The 18493-nt window shown below is 34.1% G+C and overlaps 1 protein-coding gene and 1 pseudogene across 1 annotated transcript in view; both read left to right on the plus strand.

The window, feature by feature from the left end:
• Positions 1-18493, plus strand: part of LOC148941247 (uncharacterized) — a 77300-nt gene that overhangs the window by 31660 nt on the left and 27147 nt on the right. Inside the window, exons 2-3 of the mRNA XM_089104071.1 lie at positions 9581-9709; positions 16983-17129. Coding sequence (XP_088960197.1) covers positions 9664-9709; positions 16983-17129 — 193 coding nt within the window. The 5' untranslated portion in view covers positions 9581-9663. The remainder of the gene's footprint in view (positions 1-9580; positions 9710-16982; positions 17130-18493) is intronic.
• Positions 1885-3568, plus strand: LOC148941248 (uncharacterized; annotated as a pseudogene).

The raw sequence follows: 18493 nt of genomic DNA on the forward strand, positions 1-18493 counted from the left end.
GCTCATTTTATTGAAAATTGCTTTTTTTTAATAGTCGAAAATGAGTGGAGAGTAATTACCCCCCCCCCCCCTCTTACGCCTACCATTTCCCCAAAAACATTCATTCAAAGTTTAGAGATAACCATTTTGTTCAACGTAGCCTAGTTGAAAGTTCTGGAAATTATGTATTTAAGGATGACAAACCCCCCAGATTCCCAAGGGCAAAGTTCTGCCCTGGGGGCATGTACGGTTTTTATTGATAGAGTTGTCGTAAAACTTCAAAAGGGGCTCATTCAATTGGAAATTGAGAGGGCTAGTGCCCTTTATAATAGTCGAAAGTGGTTGGAGGGTAACTAACCCCCATCTCACGCCCACCTTTTCCCCAAACACACCCAATCAAAATTTTCAGATAGCCATTTTGTCGTAGTAGAAAGTTCTGGAAATTAGGTCTTTGAGAATGACGGCCCCCCCCCCACAGCCCTCAGGGCAAGTGTTGTAAGTTATGACCTGGGGGCATATAAGGTTTTTATTGAATGTTTTGTCGTAGAAACTTTAAAAGGGTTCATTTGATTGGAAATTGAAAAGGCTAGGGCCATTTTTAATAGTTGAAAGTGATTGGAGAGTGACTACCGCCCCTCTCACGCCCACCATTTCCCCAAACACATCCAATCAAAATTTTGGGATAGCCATTTTGTTTAACGTAGTTGGAAGTTCTGGAAATTAGGCCTTAGAGGATGACAACCACCCTAACAGACCTTAGGGTAAGGGTTGTAAATTATGCCCTGGGGGCATATAAGGTGTTTGTAGAAAGCGTTGGCATTTCTAAAAGGGTTCATTCGATTGGAAATCGAAAGGCTTAGTTCCCTTTTTAATAGTCGAAAGTGATTGGAAGGCTTGACATTTTTATAGTAAAGATCGATGTGGGTATAATGTTTTATTTTTTGTTGTTGTTGTTGTTTCGTATCGGCACTTCGTATCGAAGGAGTTGTCGTGGGAACTTCGAAAAGAGCTCACTCGATTGAAAATAGAAAGGACTGATGCCCTTTTTAATATTCGAAAGTGATTGGAGGGCAACTAATCCCCCTCCCACGCCCACCCTCCCATTTGCCCATTATGTTTAAAAACTAAATGTTGCCTTAAGATTAAATCAAAATGCACTGTGTTAATACGAATTCCCAATAAGGCATCTCAGCAGTATCTCAAGAACGACTGAGGGTATTATGTTCAAACTTTCGGGGCTACTTCTGCTCTTACAATTTAACCAAATCAAAATAGCGTAAGTGTATCGAAGCTATCAAAGAAAGTAAACAGATTTTTTTGCGAATGGTAGCAAGTTTTCCATTTCAGGTCAACTAGAGGAGGTATGAAACTAAATTAAACAGTACTATTTGTGTCCAGATTTTTAAAAGGGTTATATTGTTAAAAAGTAAAGAACTAAAAAGTAAAAGGGTATGTAAAGAACTCCATTAAACTAAAAATGAGCAAAAATAAAATCAAATAATCTACCAAGCGTGAAACTACCACAAATCAACATCGATAAATAAATGAAACCCAAAACGAACAGAAATTACAATTAAACCGAGTCAAACTCAAAACGAGCAGAAATTAACATGAGTTGGGCGCAAAACCCCTATGTCTTCCCAAGGCCAGAACAAAATTGCACTTTCCTGAAAAAAATACAAATGAATATGCATTGTCAGTTCAGAGAGTTAAGAGCAATTCAATCGGATAAAATAAAGGATTAAATCTGGACAGCTTGCGTAACCAATTTTTTACCAGTGTGTGGCTTTGTGCCAAAATTGTGAATATCTTTTTCGAAAACAAGAAAAATAACCTATTGCTTTGTTACAATACTAGATCAATTAAGGACTACATTTGTACATTGACAAGATCCAAAGTGTGAAAATGGCAAACCAAACATTAGAGGCCGAGAAAATGCAAAATGCCCAGTTTTTGCGAGAAATAAATTTCAAATTGGATTTATTACCAGCGCTTTCGGAGAAAGTTAATGCAATTCCTTGACTTTCGGTTAGCATTGCTGCCTTACAAGTACAGATGAATAACATTAGTACACAGCTATCTAGAAATGTTGAGACAAATGAAGAAATTAAAATAGAGCTGGAAAATGTTAAATCAGACCTAGTAATCATATCTGAACGAGCCAACCAGCTCGAAGCAGAGCAGAAAAGTACAAATTTGATTATTTATAATTATACTCCGCAACACCATGGCGAGTATACTGTGAAACAAGAAATAATGGATTTATTAAACCGTGCTACGCCTTCTCTCAAAATAAGTCGATATGATGTACATGACATTTTTAGATTGAAATCAGGGCCAGTAGTAGTGAAGCTAAACTCGGTCGAAATCAGAGACTATATCTTAAGAAATAGTTCCTTATTGAGAAAGAGAGGTCTATCGGTGGCCCCAGATTACACAGCTAAACAAAGAGAAGCCCGTAAACACTTAAAGGATATTATGAATCTTGCACAGAACGACGGCCGTGATGCAATGCTACGAGGTGACAAGCTGTTTATCCAAGGCCGACTATTCAGGTACGATGGAAAGGCTGTGATTGAGGTTAAATGTAACTTGGCGCCAGTTAAAAATATTGGTCCACCCCCTAGTGCTAGACTCCCAAATTACCCTGCTGTTATCCCGATGGGGCTAGATAGTGATGCCAGTAATAGCGATGCCGAGACAGTGATACCATGAACAGCCTATTCTCAGGCAGTATCGGCAACTAAAAGACCTGCTAGTGCTGTTATAAGCCCTAATGACCTACATCGACCAGGCACTCGTAACGTGGCACCCAGAGAAAACCATTCTCCAAGAAAAGGACTTAACAGAAGACCTCGCAGTGGTTTTTCCCGTAATTTTGTTGATAATAGTCAGCGAGTGCTAACAGATATTAATAGTCGCAGTCATGAGTATTACCATTTTGCCTTTTCTTCGACAGAGGCCAGGAACGAGGATCTCCAAGAAATGGCTAGTGATATTAATGCACTGACAGAAAGCATAGACGCATAGGAAATAAAGAGCCATATACTGAGTTTAGTGTCATGGAACATACAAGGACTACGTGATAAGCTACCTTATTTATATGACGAATTACTTTCGTTTGATGTGATTTCGTTTATTGAAACATGGAACGATCATTCTCCTATATCACCTCTCCCAGGGTATTTGGTTGAACAGGTTGTGCGTAAACCAGCAAAAAATAATACACATTATGGTGGTATTTTGGTTTTGATTAAATCATCAGCTATTGATGGTTATGAAAGAGTTAATAGTAGATCTGAAAATTTACTTTGGCTGCGTATTTGTTTTAAATATGGGAAGAGATTAATTTTGGGCGTTGTGTATATCCCTCCACAAAATAGTTCTTATAATCGAGAAAATACTTGGGAAATTTTAGATGATGAATTGTCGCTAATACAAGAAAGTTATAGTGATTTTGAGTGCGTTTTGATGGGGGATTTCAATGTTTATACCGGCGTTGAGGTTGAGGTTCCAGATTTATTAATCCCAGATTTAGGGGATTTGGTCCCAATTTGTTGTAGATTACCGCGAAGTAATAAGGATGAAAAAAGAAAAATAGATTTAGTTGGATCCGATCATAGAGCTATTAAGCTTGAGCTGAAGACTGGGAAGCTTCAGGATGTTGTTCCTCGAGTTAGAAATTTATCTAATGGGGAGCTTAGATTAGAGGGCTTAGGAAAAAGAATTAGATATGATTTAAATGATAATGATTTTGAAAAATTGAAAAGGGAGCTTATGAAGTTGCATATAACAAATAAGTTGAAAGCGTTAGAAGAAGATGGAAAAGATATACATGGTATAAGTATGGAGTTAAATGAAATAATTTGCAGTTGTGCAGCATCGTTTAATATTAATAAAAATGAAAATAAAAACGAGCGATATTTTGATTTGGAGTGTAAGTTAATGAAAGAAAAGGTCAGATATTTATTTAATCTTTTAAAATAATGTGATAAACCTGAAGAGCAAATTTTAAGATTAGCCGAATATAAAGATAAAAGAAGAGATTACAAAAGGTTAATTAAAAGGAAAAAAAAGAGTTTGAGATTAAGAAGAAACTGGATATTGCAAATTATTTTAGAAATAAAGATTTTAAGAAATTTTGGGGTTATATAAGGAATGATATTGGAAATGAAAATGGAAAGACACAGGTGGCTCCAGACACCAACTCATGGCCTGATTACCTAGAAAGCATGGAAGGTGATTGCGTAGAATTACAAGAGGTAACACATACCACAGAGATGGTTGTTTATCCCATGAAGGAACATGATTATGATTTAGTAGAGGAAGTGAGTAATGATGAGGTCAAGTTTGTATTCAAGAATTTAAAAGGAGGTTCGGCTGCGGGGGTCGATGGTGTACCAATAAAGTTATTTAAGAATTTTCTTTAAATTTTTATGTCGATAATTGTTTTTCTTTGTAATAAGGTGTTAACTTCAGGATAATGGCCAAATGAGTGGAAGAGATCATTGCTTATGCCGCTTTTTAAGAGAGGTAACCCTAAGTTGCACATAAATTATCGTTTAATAGCGCTAGTCCCTGCTTTAAGTAAGATAATGGAGAAAATACTAGATACAAGGCTTTCTAAATGGTTAAATAAAAACAATATAATACATGAAAAAAGAGGAGGTTTCAGAACAGGGTACGGGACGGTAGATACAATATTTATTTTAAGGGAACTAATTGATAAATATGGAAATGGAAAAACTTGTGTTTATGTGGGATTTCTCGACCTCCACAACGCGTTCGACAGTGTCGACAAAAAGCTATTAAAGGATGCCCCGTTTAGAATTGGCCTCCCTCATTTGTTTTTGAGGTTGATAGTGAGTATGTATATTTGTGTGAGTGGAATCGTGTTAGTTGGTAACAGGTATTCTAGGTTTTTTAATATTAAGCTGGGTATAAAACAAGGCAGCACTCTTTCTCCTAAGTTGTTTAACATTTTTATAAATGATGTTGTTGATTATCTAGAGAATAGATGGGCTCCAAATGTTAGTCTAGGGACCCATAAACTATCACTACTATTATTTGCAGATGATATTGCCTTGGTGGCTAGCACACCGCAAGATCTGCAGACGCTTTTGAGTCTTATAGATGATTATTTGCAGATAAAAAAAAACTAAGGCTGAATGTTGAAAAGAGTGAAGTTGTTATTTTTAAAAAAAGGAAAACAAGTGGCGAAGATAATTATAAATTTAAATTTAATAATGAGGAACTTAAAATAAGTAAAAGAATAAAATATTTAGGATTTGTTTGATCGAAAAATGGAAGTTTAAAGAGCCATGTTGATGAATTAATTAATAGAGGTAAAGTGGCTATGTCTGCAATTTTTAGAAATCCGACGATAATGGGAATTAAAAACCTAAAAATGCATAAAAGTATATTTAATAGAAAAATGTTACCAGTATTAGAGTATGGAGCGGAGATTTGGGGCGGAGAAGCGGCACAGAAGTTGGAGTCCCTCCAGCTCCAGTATTATAAAAGACTATTTGGATTACATCAGACAACTCATTCACAGGTTCTGAAAGGTGATATGGGCCTGTTTTCGTTAAAACTACGTAGGTCTATTTTGATGCTTAGATTTTGGTTGAAGATCATTAGGTGCAATGAAGACAGACTAGTAAGTGCTGCTTATTATTAGATGTTGAGCTATGATTCGAAAAAGTCGTGGCCATCCCAAATTAGGTCATTACTAGAAAGTGTGGGAATGGCTTACTTATGGAATGACCGGTCTTGGTTCCCCTGATCTACCAACAAATTTAGTAAGCCAGGTACGATTTATCTTAGAGGGTCAAGAAATTCAGTTTTGGCAAGGGCTGGTTTTAAATTCTGGTACATTGAATCATTATAATCAGGTTAAACCTAGTTTTGGAGAGGAAATTTATTTTAAATTCAATTTACCGGCTATGATTTTATGTCGATGGATTCAGCTTAGGGCGAATTGCCTTCCAATCCAGAGTAGACAAATGGTGTTCGACAGGGGGATAGTACATCCTGATGGTCGGTATGTGTGTCCTCTTTGTAGGGATGAGGACGAAGATTTGGACCATTTTTTCCGAAAGTGCCCGGTGCTCTCTGATTTAAGGGAAAATTACTTACATGGGATTGTTTTGCTGCTTCCAAATATCTTACAAAGTAGTAATCCAACCACAATATTTCGTATTGGTGCGTACATAGAGAAGGGATTAAAAAGAAGGAAATGTTTTTACAATTAATTATTATTAATTATATGGAATTAAAGTTATTTTTTTTTTGGTATTTTACCAGAAGGTATTTTTCGCTATGTATTCATGTTAATGTGTGTTTGTAATTTGCTCTGTTGTAATTTTTCTATTTTCATATTTTTTGTGTGTATATGGCTCTTGGGCTTTTTGAAATACACGATCTATCTATCTATCTATACTGATATTTAGTAATCAAAATGTTAATATTATTTGATTTATTAAAGTAAAGTTACATATTGTAACTTTATGATTATGATTTATTAAAGTAAAGTTAAAGTTAGTTTTGGGTTTCATTTATTTATTGATGCTGATTTGTGGAAGTTTCACGCTTGGTAGATTACTTGATTTTATTTTTGCTCATATTTTGTTTAATGGAGTTCTTTACTTTTCTTTGAAAAACTATTTTTGTGGAAACAGTTTTTTTAATTAATTTATAAATAAAAAGAATTATAGGAGAGGGAGTTTCTATAGGGTTGTTTCAGGTCATTGCTAAGGTATGTCAAAAAAATTTTGTCCTTTGATTTGGCTTATCTCCTGGTGTCTCTGATTAGTTATGCAATACCTAAAATATTATTCAGAAGTATTCTGTAATTTTTTAATGCTTTTTTTTTAAATTACTAAAAAAGTATCAAATAATTTTTGAAGTTTTGACTTGTTAAAATACACTTTAATGCCAAAAACACTGATGCTTTTCGTTTAGACATTTCACTTGAAATACAAACTCAAATTCATTGAAGTATATCCCATAGGTCCAAGATGCATTTACAGTAGAAGCCTTTGGACATATTTTCCCCTTTAATAAAAATGTTTTTATTGGTTGTAAAATGTTGCACTAAAGATGTAACAAAAACTATTGCATATATTCACCTTCCCTTTGCCCTCTGCAATATAGGAGGGGATTACCTTCTATGCCTTATCTTTCTATAACAGGGCTTGAAACTTCAAAGTGTGGTATAATGCTGAAAATTATTTCTGAAAAACTAGCAAGCACTAAATAAACTGTTTACCAGATTCATGCTGCTAGGGTAAAATTAAGGGTTTCAGCAACAACTTGTTTGCTTCACTCACAAAGGTGTTGCAATTGATCAATTGCTGAAGTTAATGTCCTAAAACTTTCAAAATGGTATATCTCAATAACAATTAATTCTTCAAAAAACAAAATATATTCCTTATGGACAGTCTAATGCCAGCAAAATGCCTTAATGCCAGCAATATTCTCCATTTTTGTAACATTCAATCAATGCTGCACTTTGCCAATAATTGCCAGATATCATTGCATCATATAATTTTTTGTAATTGTTACATACCATTTGTAAGTAAACAAATTATGTTACTTTAAAATGTATTGGAAAAAGTTAAAAAATAAAGGTGGACCAATTACTGCAAGTATGTAGGCCTAACCTTTATCCCACAAAGGGGGAGGGACAAGATTTGCAATTCTTGTAAAGTAGTCATTCTTTGTGGTAGAGGAGAAATCCCCCCAACAGTGAATATATATATATATATATATATATATATATATATATATATATATATATATATATATATATATATATATATATATATATATACATATATATATATATATATATATATATATATATATATATATATATATATATATATATATATATATATATATAACTGTCAGAGCCCGAAGGGTTTTGAGATTATTTGTAATTTGAAGACCAAGCCACCGAAAAGAAGAGATACAGGGAATACAGAAAAAAACACAGTTAAGAGGGAGACTCGCACTCGAATTAAATGAAGTATATTCGCACTTATCAACGTTCAACATAAGCCAAATCCGTCTGAACTAGTCTGAGATCCAGCTGACAGAATGTTAGAGCCCAGCCCTAGAACGACTGACAAGGAGAACATCGTCCGCATAAGCAAGATACGAGGCATCAATTCCATCAGAAATGAAAGTCGAAGGCAAGGAGCAATACATAACTTAAAAATAGTTGGAGAAAGCACACCACCTTGACGGACCCCACGCCGAAGAAACACCTTTGAATCAGAAACTACGCCATTACATTTTACCCGAATAAGAGAGTTAGAATACCAGTATCGTAACAATACCTATCTTTTTTTCAAACGTTGGAATTAGAGAAATGAAGGGGGGGGGGACAGAGAGTCATGCACTGTTTTTTTTTGCCTTCACCTTGCTTTGCAACAAATTATGTGTTGTTTTTCATTTTTTTTTGCCGTCATTATTCATTTCTTTTTATCTGGCTATGTACCTTAACAAGGTATTTTAAGACTCATGAAATTTCAAAATGATGTCCTTATGAATATATTTTTGCAAAAAGAAATTGGTGTGATAAATGTTTAACATCACTTCAGGGAGTATTAATTAGCAACAAAAGAACATTGTATATTTCTAAATTAATTAGCTGATTATCTTGTTGTGGGTAAACCTTCTAATATCAGTAATAAGGAAGGAGAAAAGGAAATCTTTTAGAGAACTATTACTGTCCACAGAACTAGAGAACAGAATATTATGAGGGGGAAAATGTATCTATTTTAAGGCTTTCTTTTTTTGGGGAGGGGGAAGTTGTTTGGCAAATCCGATGGGGGATACTTCAACCAACCTTTATTGAGCTGATCGAAAAGTATCTTGACTTGTTCCTTATGCAAAAGATTTGAGGTTTCCTTGGGAAACATTCCAGATTATTTTCTAAGAATTAATCTGGCACTTATTAAAAACATTAAGTTCATGTGTGTTTGACAAATCTTGGCTGATACAAATTAACCCTGCCAATCAAAATGTACGATAATTTTTTATGCAACCCCTTTGGGTAGGTGGAAGGGGTATATCATCATCTCAAGATATAATATTTTAATATTATAGTAAAATTTGGTTTTAAGGGCTAAGTTTGTAATCTTTCATATAGTTTGATAAATCCTGCCCCTACTTTTGGCTTAACCTAAAGACTTTCAAAGCAATTAATTCTCACCAAGAAAATGTCTTTGCAGTAGATACACATAAGGGTAGGGACAGGCTAAATTGTCATCTTATCACAGAAATAAGCATGTAAATTAGGTTCTGAGGTAATAGGTTCCTCTAAAGCACTTGTGGTCCCTCATCTAAATGTATGACCCTTCTTTATGTATATTGATATCTTTCAGATACTCTTTGGTCCTGAGATATTCTATGGGAGCTAGTCCATTCCAATTCTGAATGGTTTGTGGAAGTGAGTGTGCAGTTGTCTATTATGGTTTATAAACTTATTTTTGTTGTTTTTCAAGACAGTGACAGTTAAAATTGTACATTTTTAGGGAATCTCTATTGCATTGTTATGTTATAGATTCAGAAAGTTCAAAATTTCTTCCAGTTATTTCAAAGAGGTATTTTAAGCTGGGAAGTCTTACCAATTCTGTAAGTAGAAGTGACTGGGATTCATCTGAGAATCCAGAGATGGCTGAAGAGATGACCTTTACTGAGCTTTCGGCTGTCAAGCTGGGTGAGTAGATTTTTTTATATCTAATTTCTGTAACAGGTTAAGGGTTGGATGAATGATTTAGTGTTTTGCTTCATTTTTTGCTGGTTTTACTGAAAAGCTATTGAAAGTAAAGAACAAATGTTTTTTTTGTGCATACAAAGAGAAAAATTACAAGGCAAACTTGAAACATTTCAAAGTGTTTCCTTTATAAAGAGTTGAACCATTTTGGGTAGGTGTTGATGGGTTCTGTATGCCTAGGATACCCTCGTAATGTCATGCTTTTAATTTGCCGATGATTCTATATACTTTCTGTATACTTAGGATGTTTAGGATGACTAGACAGTTTTGGGTCTCTCCATTGCCGAAGTCTAATTATGCTAACGTGTCTGGATTTGGTTTGCGTATAATAATAATTTAATCAATTTTTTTTTTTTTTTTTATCGGATTTTTATCTTTTGACTTTTCCCTCTGCTTATTGAGCTATTTCTATCTATAGTCTATTTTGATGGCGTTTATATTAGCTTAAAGCATACTAATAATGAGTTCTTTAAATGACTTAGCTTAGCTGTCTGTTTTCTTAGGGACTTGCGTTCCTGTTGATGAATGGGGTTTTATTCAAATTTTTGGTAAATCCAAGGGAAAAACATTCAATAAATTCGGTCTTCTCTTATGGATACTTAAACTAAAAAAAAAAAAAAAAAAAAAAAAATCTGATTATTAACTGATTAAGTCTTCTTCGTTTAACCCTTAAGAGCACTTCCTCAATTTAAGCTTTTTGAATGACACGTTTGGTTTTGCTAATTTTTTCTTAATGAAGATTGGAAAGACATGTTTCTTTTTTTTTTATACACGCTTTTATGTTATACCTGCAGACAGGGAAGGACGGGGGTATCTCTTAAAAAAAATCTACGCAAATCCTCTCCTCCTACCATCAGCTAAGAAAACTCATTTAACTGTTTAAGGCCTCAGATATTTTTTTTTATATCAAACAGGGACACCACAAACAACTTTTCCGTAACTACTTGTACTGTAAATCTGAAAATATCCTCCTTATCCATAATTTTTTCCCTTTTTTCCAGATGTAATTATCGCTTCAGATCTTTTGATTTCTTTTTAATTTTCGTTTGATATATTGTATTCAATTGTTTTTCAAGGGCTTGTTTTCTTTTTTTGCGAGTTGTTGCTTTATTTGATTTGTCAGAGTGTTTTTGTAGCTTTATTTACTTATCTTTTATGCTCTATAAGTTTGAGGGAAATAAATACATATGAATAAATAAATATGGAAAAAAATGAATGAATAAATAAAAGAAATAAATCAATGCAAATAAGGGAAGCAAATAAATACAGGGACGCATGTCATGACGATGTTGGGCGTTTTATTTGCTATGTTAGAACAAATCGAACTATTGTGACATTATTGTTTTTATAACGAACTATTGAAACAATCCTAAGAGTCTAATTGAAACAAAACAAAAATTATTGAAATAATCCTAAGAATCTATTCAACAAAGCATCAGCCCAAAGTCGTTGTGACACACGTGTCTTTATTTATTTCCTTCCTTTATTTGTATTTATTTGTGTTTTTTTTCTTACATACACTTTTATTTGCATATTTTGTTGATTTATATATTTATTTGTTATACATTTTGTATTTATTTATTTTCCACAATATCATACATTGTAAAAGATAAGTGAAAAAATTACAAAAACACTCAAACAAATGAAATAAAAAACGACATGAAATAAGAAATTATATATATGTATATATATATATATATATATATATATATATATATATATATATATATATATATATATATATATATATATATATATATATATATATATATATATATATATATATATATATATATTATATATATATATATAATCAAACATGTCTTTCCAATCTTAAGTAAGAAAAAATTAGTAATACCACACTTTCATTCAGAAAGCTTTCATTGAGGGTTAGGGCTTTCATTGCGGGTGTTTAAATGGGTTGAATAAAAAAAGACTCAGAAAAAAAGTACATAATCAGTGAATTGTATGAATTTTTTGTTTTTTTTGCGGGGCGGGGTTGAAAGTGAGGTTCAGAGGTCATCCCCCTGCATGCATACCTACAAATCATGATTTTCATGCTGTACGTCAAAAGGGGACCTGTTAAAAGATGTTTATTGTTATTATGTTCTACCTTCTTCGAATTTGGTTGTCCTGTTTAGTACCTGTGTCTCACCAGAAACAAGACATCGGAAATTGAAAATAGTCTATTCCAAAAGAGTTCTAATTGCACTGTGTAAAAAAAAAAAAAACATTTAAAAAAAATTGTCCAGGGTTTTCCACCTGAATTAGGCTAATTTTGATGCTCTGAGTCCAAAAATGACATTGGTTTTGTTCTTTAATTATACAAATTGAAAATCCTTGTGAAATCCTCCATTTGGCGCATGTCCCGATGGAACCTTTCTCCCTGCTCATTGCTCATTACCCCAAGGTTTTCAGGAAACTTCTTTATGTGTGAGAACAGGAAGTGAATCTTTATGCTCATCAAATTCCCGAGTTTTTGGAAGGCCTTTATAATGCTGCTAACGAGTATGGAGTGGTTTGCTGCCTTCGTGTTCCCTAGGAAGCTGTTCACCACCTATAGAAACGATTTCCACGTGGCGCACTCTAGCGTGTTCATTGAGTTTTGGAAATCTGGATCCTTTATTAGTTGCCGTATCGGCTGACTACCGATAATGCTGGCCTTCAACTTCTCAATGGTCAGTCGAGGAAAGGCTTGGCACAGGTAGTTGAAGCACCTCCCATCTTTGTCCAGAGTGCTTGAACATTTTCATTAATCTAACTTTTATGTGTAGCGGATGGATTAATATCTTCTCCCGGTCAACAAGAGGTTCGTTTATGATGTTTCTCACCCCAGGCACTAACGACTGCCGCGCCAGCAGCTCTTTCTTCATATAGTGCTGGGCTCTGTCTTGACTGTCCCACATACATATAAAGCATGGGTACTTCGTGAACCTGGGCTGCTGACCAAGTAGAAAGTTCAACGTCTTGAAATCGACGCAGATGGTCCATTGATGTTGCTCATATTGGATTTTGTCAAGCACGTACTTCACTGCTTCATATTTTTCTTTGAGAGTTGTGGAGTGCGCAAGAGGGATTGAGGCGAACTGGTTCCCACCGTGGAGGAGCACACACTTCAAAGAGCACTTGTTGCTGTCAATAAAAAGTCGCTAATCTCTCGGATCCCATTTTTGAGTGCCGAGCTTACCAAGAAGACCGACGACATCTTGGTAGTACACGAGGTCTTCCTCCTGGCAAAAGTAGCTCATGTAGTCCTCATGCCTTCTACGAAAGAAAGTGATGTGCGGGTCCTCACCAAGTAAATTTTATCTCTTTGAGTCTGGAGGCCATCAGCTCGGAGGAAGTTTTCGGCAAGCTGAGATCCCAAACCAGATCATTAAGTTCACATTGTGAAAACGGCTGCGGACCATATTGTGCTTTATACCCCTCTTCTGTATATCCTCCCTTGCTTGAACTGGTGGTCTCGTCGTCACTGTCGAGAAGCTCTGTAAACACTGGGACAGCGGGCAGATGGAAGGTGGGAGTACTAGAGGCTGTGCCGATTCTTCCGGTTGATGCCAGTAGTATTGATGGCGCAGAAGTAACAATCCAATGCATGGTCCAACGGTCCCTCCAAACCATCAGAATCCCAAGTTTCAGTGAAGTTTTCGTGCCCTTCGTCTGCAGTCGTCTGCCACTGCCGGTGGTATTCAACCCACGTCTTGCACATCGTGTGTGGTGCCCAGGACTTATCCGGGTCACCCAGCTTGACTTCAAAGTATGCCTTTTAGGCGCGTTTTAGAAATCCTGTGATGTTCTTCCTGTCCAATGACAACATGTAATCTCCGCAGATGTAGCAGGCAGGATCATTCCTGCATGATCGTCGCGCCAAAGCCATATCAATCAACGGACAGAAATGAAAAGAAAAACGCAGGTTAATGCCAGGCAATGAAATTTGGAATAAATTTGACTGGCTAAGGGTTATTAAATAACCTTGTATTCACGCATGCTAGTATGCAGCTACTTTCGATAAATAAGTTAATGTTTTAATTCGATATATTCTTCAACAAAGATATGATTGAACTCAAAACCCCCTGATATTAGCATATGTATAGCTTGTCAGGCTGGCATATGGCTGTATTTCAAAAAGTTGACGTGATAGAGCAAAATGAATGTGATAATCGAACTCAGAACACCAAAATTAGTCTGAATAAGTTGAGAAACTCCTGACGATTTTTTGGCTGTTATCCAGTGTTATTATTAGAAGTCTAAGAAAGACTTCTAATAATTATTTGCTCTTCGTTTATGCTTTATGAAGTTGTTTTTCAATAGAAACAAAACGATATAAAGTTCCCATAGATTTTGATCTGGAATGCCTTTAGTCCAACTTTCATTATCACATTCATCCTCTCTATAAAGACAACCTCGCAACTATTAGACTATCTAGAAAGAATTTCAGCATACTTTTACTTCAAGAGAACTTCACTTCGGCAGCAGAAAAATACCACAGTGTCTTTATACAGTATTTTATTCATTATTTTGAGCATTGATTTTGTTGCTTGAAGTTTTCTCTATATATCTTAGTGGATGGATTTTAAAGCAGCACTTGCTACTTTAAAATTCTATTTTTGCTGTTGTTATGGTTTCTTGCATTATTTTGTTTGTTATTTGTTGTTGAAAAACAAGGATGAACTTTGCGGATCATGGATACCACAGTGTCTTTATACAGTATTTTATTCATTATTTTGAGCATTGATTTTGTTGCTTGACGTTTTCTCTATATATCTTAGTGGATGGATCTTAAAGCAGCACTTGCTACTTTAAAATTATATTTTTGCTGTTGTTATGGTTTCTTGCATTATTTTGTTTGTTATTTGTTGTTGAAAAACAAGGATGAACTGTGCGGATCATGGATACCATAGTGTCTTTATGCAGTATTTTATTCATTATTTTGAGCATTGATTTTGTTGCTTGACGTTTTCTCTATATATCTTAGTGGATGGATTTTAAAGCAGCACTTGCTACTTTAAAATTCTATTTTTGCTGTTGTTATGGTTTCTTGCATTATTTTGTTTGTTATTTGTTGTTGAAAAACAAGGATGAACTGTGCGGGTCATGGATACCATAGTGTCTTTATACAGTATTTTATTCATTATTTTGAGCATTGATTTTGTTGCTTGACGTTTTCTCTATATATCTAAGTGGATGGATTTTAAAGCAGCACTTGCTACTTTAAAATTATATTTTTGCTGTTATTATGGTTTCTTGCATTATTTTGTTTGTTATTTGTTGTTGAAAAACAAGGATGAACTGTGCGGGTCATGGATACCATAGTGTCTTTATTCAGTATTTTATTCATTATTTTGAGCATTGATTTTGTTGCTTGACGTTTTCTCTATATATCTTAGTGGATGGATTTTAAAGCAGCACTTGCTACTTTAAAATTCTATTTTTGCTGTTGTTATGGTTTCTTGCATTATTTTGTTTGTTATTTTTTGTTGAAAAACAAGGATGAACTGTGCGGATCATGGATACCACAGTGTCTTTATACAGTATTTTATTCATTATTTTGAGCATTGATTTTGTTGCTTGACGTTTTCTCTATATATCTTAGTGGATGGATTTTAAAGCAGCACTTGCTACTTTAAAATTATATTTTTGCTGTTATTATGGTTTCTTGCATTATTTTGTTTGTTATTTGTTGTTGAAAAACAAGGATGAACTGTGCGGATCATGGATACCATAGTGTCTTTATGCAGTATTTTATTCATTATTTTGAGCATTGATTTTGTTGCTTGACGTTTTCTCTATATATCTTAGTGGATGGATTTTAAAGCAGCACTTGCTACTTTAAAATTCTATTTTTGCTGTTGTTATGGTTTCTTGCATTATTTTGTTTGTTATTTTTTGTTGAAAAACAAGGATGAACTGTGCGGGTCATGGATACCATAGTGTCTTTATACAGTATTTTATTCATTATTTTGAGCATTGATTTTGTTGCTTGACGTTTTCTCTATATATCTTAGTGGATGGATATTAAAGCAGCACTTGCTACTTTAAAATTCTATTTTTGCTGTTGTTATGGTTTCTTGCATTATTTTGTTTGTTATTTGTTGTTGAAAAACAAGGATGAACTGTGCGGATCATGGATACCATAGTGTCTTTATACAGTATTTTATTCATTATTTTGAGCATTGATTTTGTTGCTTGACGTTTTCTCTATATATCTTAGTGGATGGATCTTAAAGCAGCACTTGCTACTTTAAAATTATATTTTTGCTGTTATTATGGTTTCTTGCATTATTTTGTTTGTTATTTTTTGTTGAAAAACAAGGATGAACTGTGCGGATCATGGATACCATAGTGTCTTTATCCAGTATTTTATTCATTATTTTGAGCATTGATTTTGTTGCTTGACGTTTTCTCTATATATCTTAGTGGATGGATCTTAAAGCAGCACTTGCTACTTTAAAATTATATTTTTGCTGTTATTATGGTTTCTTGCATTATTTTGTTTGTTATTTGTTGTTGAAAAACAAGGATGAACTGTGCGGATCATGGATACCATAGTGTCTTTATGCAGTATTTTATTCATTATTTTGAGCATTGATTTTGTTGCTTGACGTTTTCTCTATATATCTTAGTGGATGGATTTTAAAGCAGCACTTGCTACTTTAAAATTCTATTTTTGCTGTTGTTATGGTTTCTTGCATTATTTTGTTTGTTATTTGTTGTTGAAAAACAAGGATGAACTGTGCGGATCATGGATACCATAGTGTCTTTATACAGTATTTTATTCATTATTTTGAGCATTGATTTTGTTGCTTGACGTTTTCTCTATATATCTTAGTGGATGGATCTTAAAGCAGCACTTGCTACTTTAAAATTCTATTTTTGCTGTTGTTGTGGTTTCTTGCATTATTTTGTTTGTTATTTGTTGTTGAAAAATAAGGATGAACTGTGCGGATCATGGATACCATAGTGTCTTTATGCAGTATTTTATTCGTTCACTTTATTCCTTGACGTTTTCCATATATCTTAGTATTTTGACCCTGAAACAGCAGTTACCACTTTGGATTTTTGTTGTTGTTATTTTTATATCTCCTTACATAATTTGATTTATGTTTTGTTGTTGACATACTCGTGTTAGCTTGAAGCTTTTTTAGTGAATGAACATATTCTATTCGAAACCCAATTTGTTATGTTGGTTATCATGTCGCTTTAATTTGTTTTTCAGAAGGCGAAGATGAATTGTGTGGATCTACAATTTCAATTCAAGTACCTAGCTATGAAGACATTCCGAATTATGATTCTCCTTTCTTATCTTTTGCACAGCTAGAGTCTGATTATCCTTCACTAGATTCTGCTGCTAAAGCTGAAAAAGGTGCGTGCTCAGATATATATAAGGACTGCCAAAAATTTGAGAGGGTTTCAGAATTTTGTTTTAAATTGTAATCCATAGTAATAAAACTGGCAATTATTTTAAATGTTAAAGCAAACCTTACTCTCAACGCGAGGTGGGTTGCTTATTGCTTATGGGCTGGATGATGTCAAAGATATAGCCAGATAGATAGGCCAATTGTTAGACCTGATTACTAAAAATAAAATATATTATAAATATTTTTTTTATTTGTAATAGTGAGAAATGGAAAAATTGTAGTTGAATAAAATCTTGAATTGCTGAGATTTCGAGGAATTAATATCATTATATATTAAATATTTATTTTAGTTTCATAACTTCTTTCCAGTTATCTTGATTATGATAGTGATTTATTTTTTATTTTTCGTCAATGTTTGAAAAATAAAGCACACACTTCAAAATTTTTATAGTTTTCAATGAAACGCAAATGACTCAATAGACTCTAAAACTTTTACGTTTAAGGTAGAGGGAGGGGACAGTAGCCAAAATCCTGTTTTAAGTAATGTTTAGCTCTTTTTAGGTTTGACTTGGTTATTCAATTTAATTTTTACTCCTTCTAAGTTCATTTATTCATCTAGGGTAAAGGCACCGATGATTCGACAGTTTTTGTAAAAAAAAACACTTTTTCTACTCAAGAAGGCTTAATCTAAAAATTTTGGTTTGAAAAGGGTCTGAGAGTGTAGGAAAAACATCTAGGAATCTAACCGTTTGATTAGCCATTTGAAGTTTTATCAGAAAAGGGTACAAAACTCCGATTTTCTGAAATCGGAGCGTTTTCACCTACAAATTCGACACAAAAAAACAAACCTGTTTTCGACGCAAGTCGGAACCCAATTCGACACGTGTCGAAATACTTGGGGAATGCTTGTGGGCAGAACCTGGTATATTCGACGTGCCTATTCTTATTACTTCGTTTCTTCGTTTCTCTTCAACTTCGTTTAATTTGTAAAAGTATAAAACACCATTCAGATAGTAGAAGCAATAAAACCGACAAAAGTTTGTCAAAAATAGGAACAAACGTGGATAATCACATGGAGTGTAGGCCCAATCGTGTGACCTAGGTCACATGACTTCTTTTTTTCAGTGTTGCCTATATGCTATAGGAATAGCATCTCCAAACGCTATCTGGAACGGACTGCTTCCTGTCAGCTTTAACGGCCCAGCAAAGATTTCTTCATTGTTCACAGTGTAAATGTCGTCAACATTCGGCCATTTCAAAGTATGATCTGCCATTTTAATCCACTTCAAAAATTTTGTGTTTGACTGTCATTCGTCTGTAAAGTCCAGAATCACCCTCCCCCCCCCCAAAAAAAAGTGATAGTGACGCC

Source organism: Artemia sp. Qi Xiang Cuo, chromosome 18 (assembly GCF_049724085.1).
Source record: "Artemia sp. Qi Xiang Cuo chromosome 18, ASM4972408v1, whole genome shotgun sequence".
NCBI classification, from domain to species: domain Eukaryota; kingdom Metazoa; phylum Arthropoda; class Branchiopoda; order Anostraca; family Artemiidae; genus Artemia; species Artemia sp. Qi Xiang Cuo.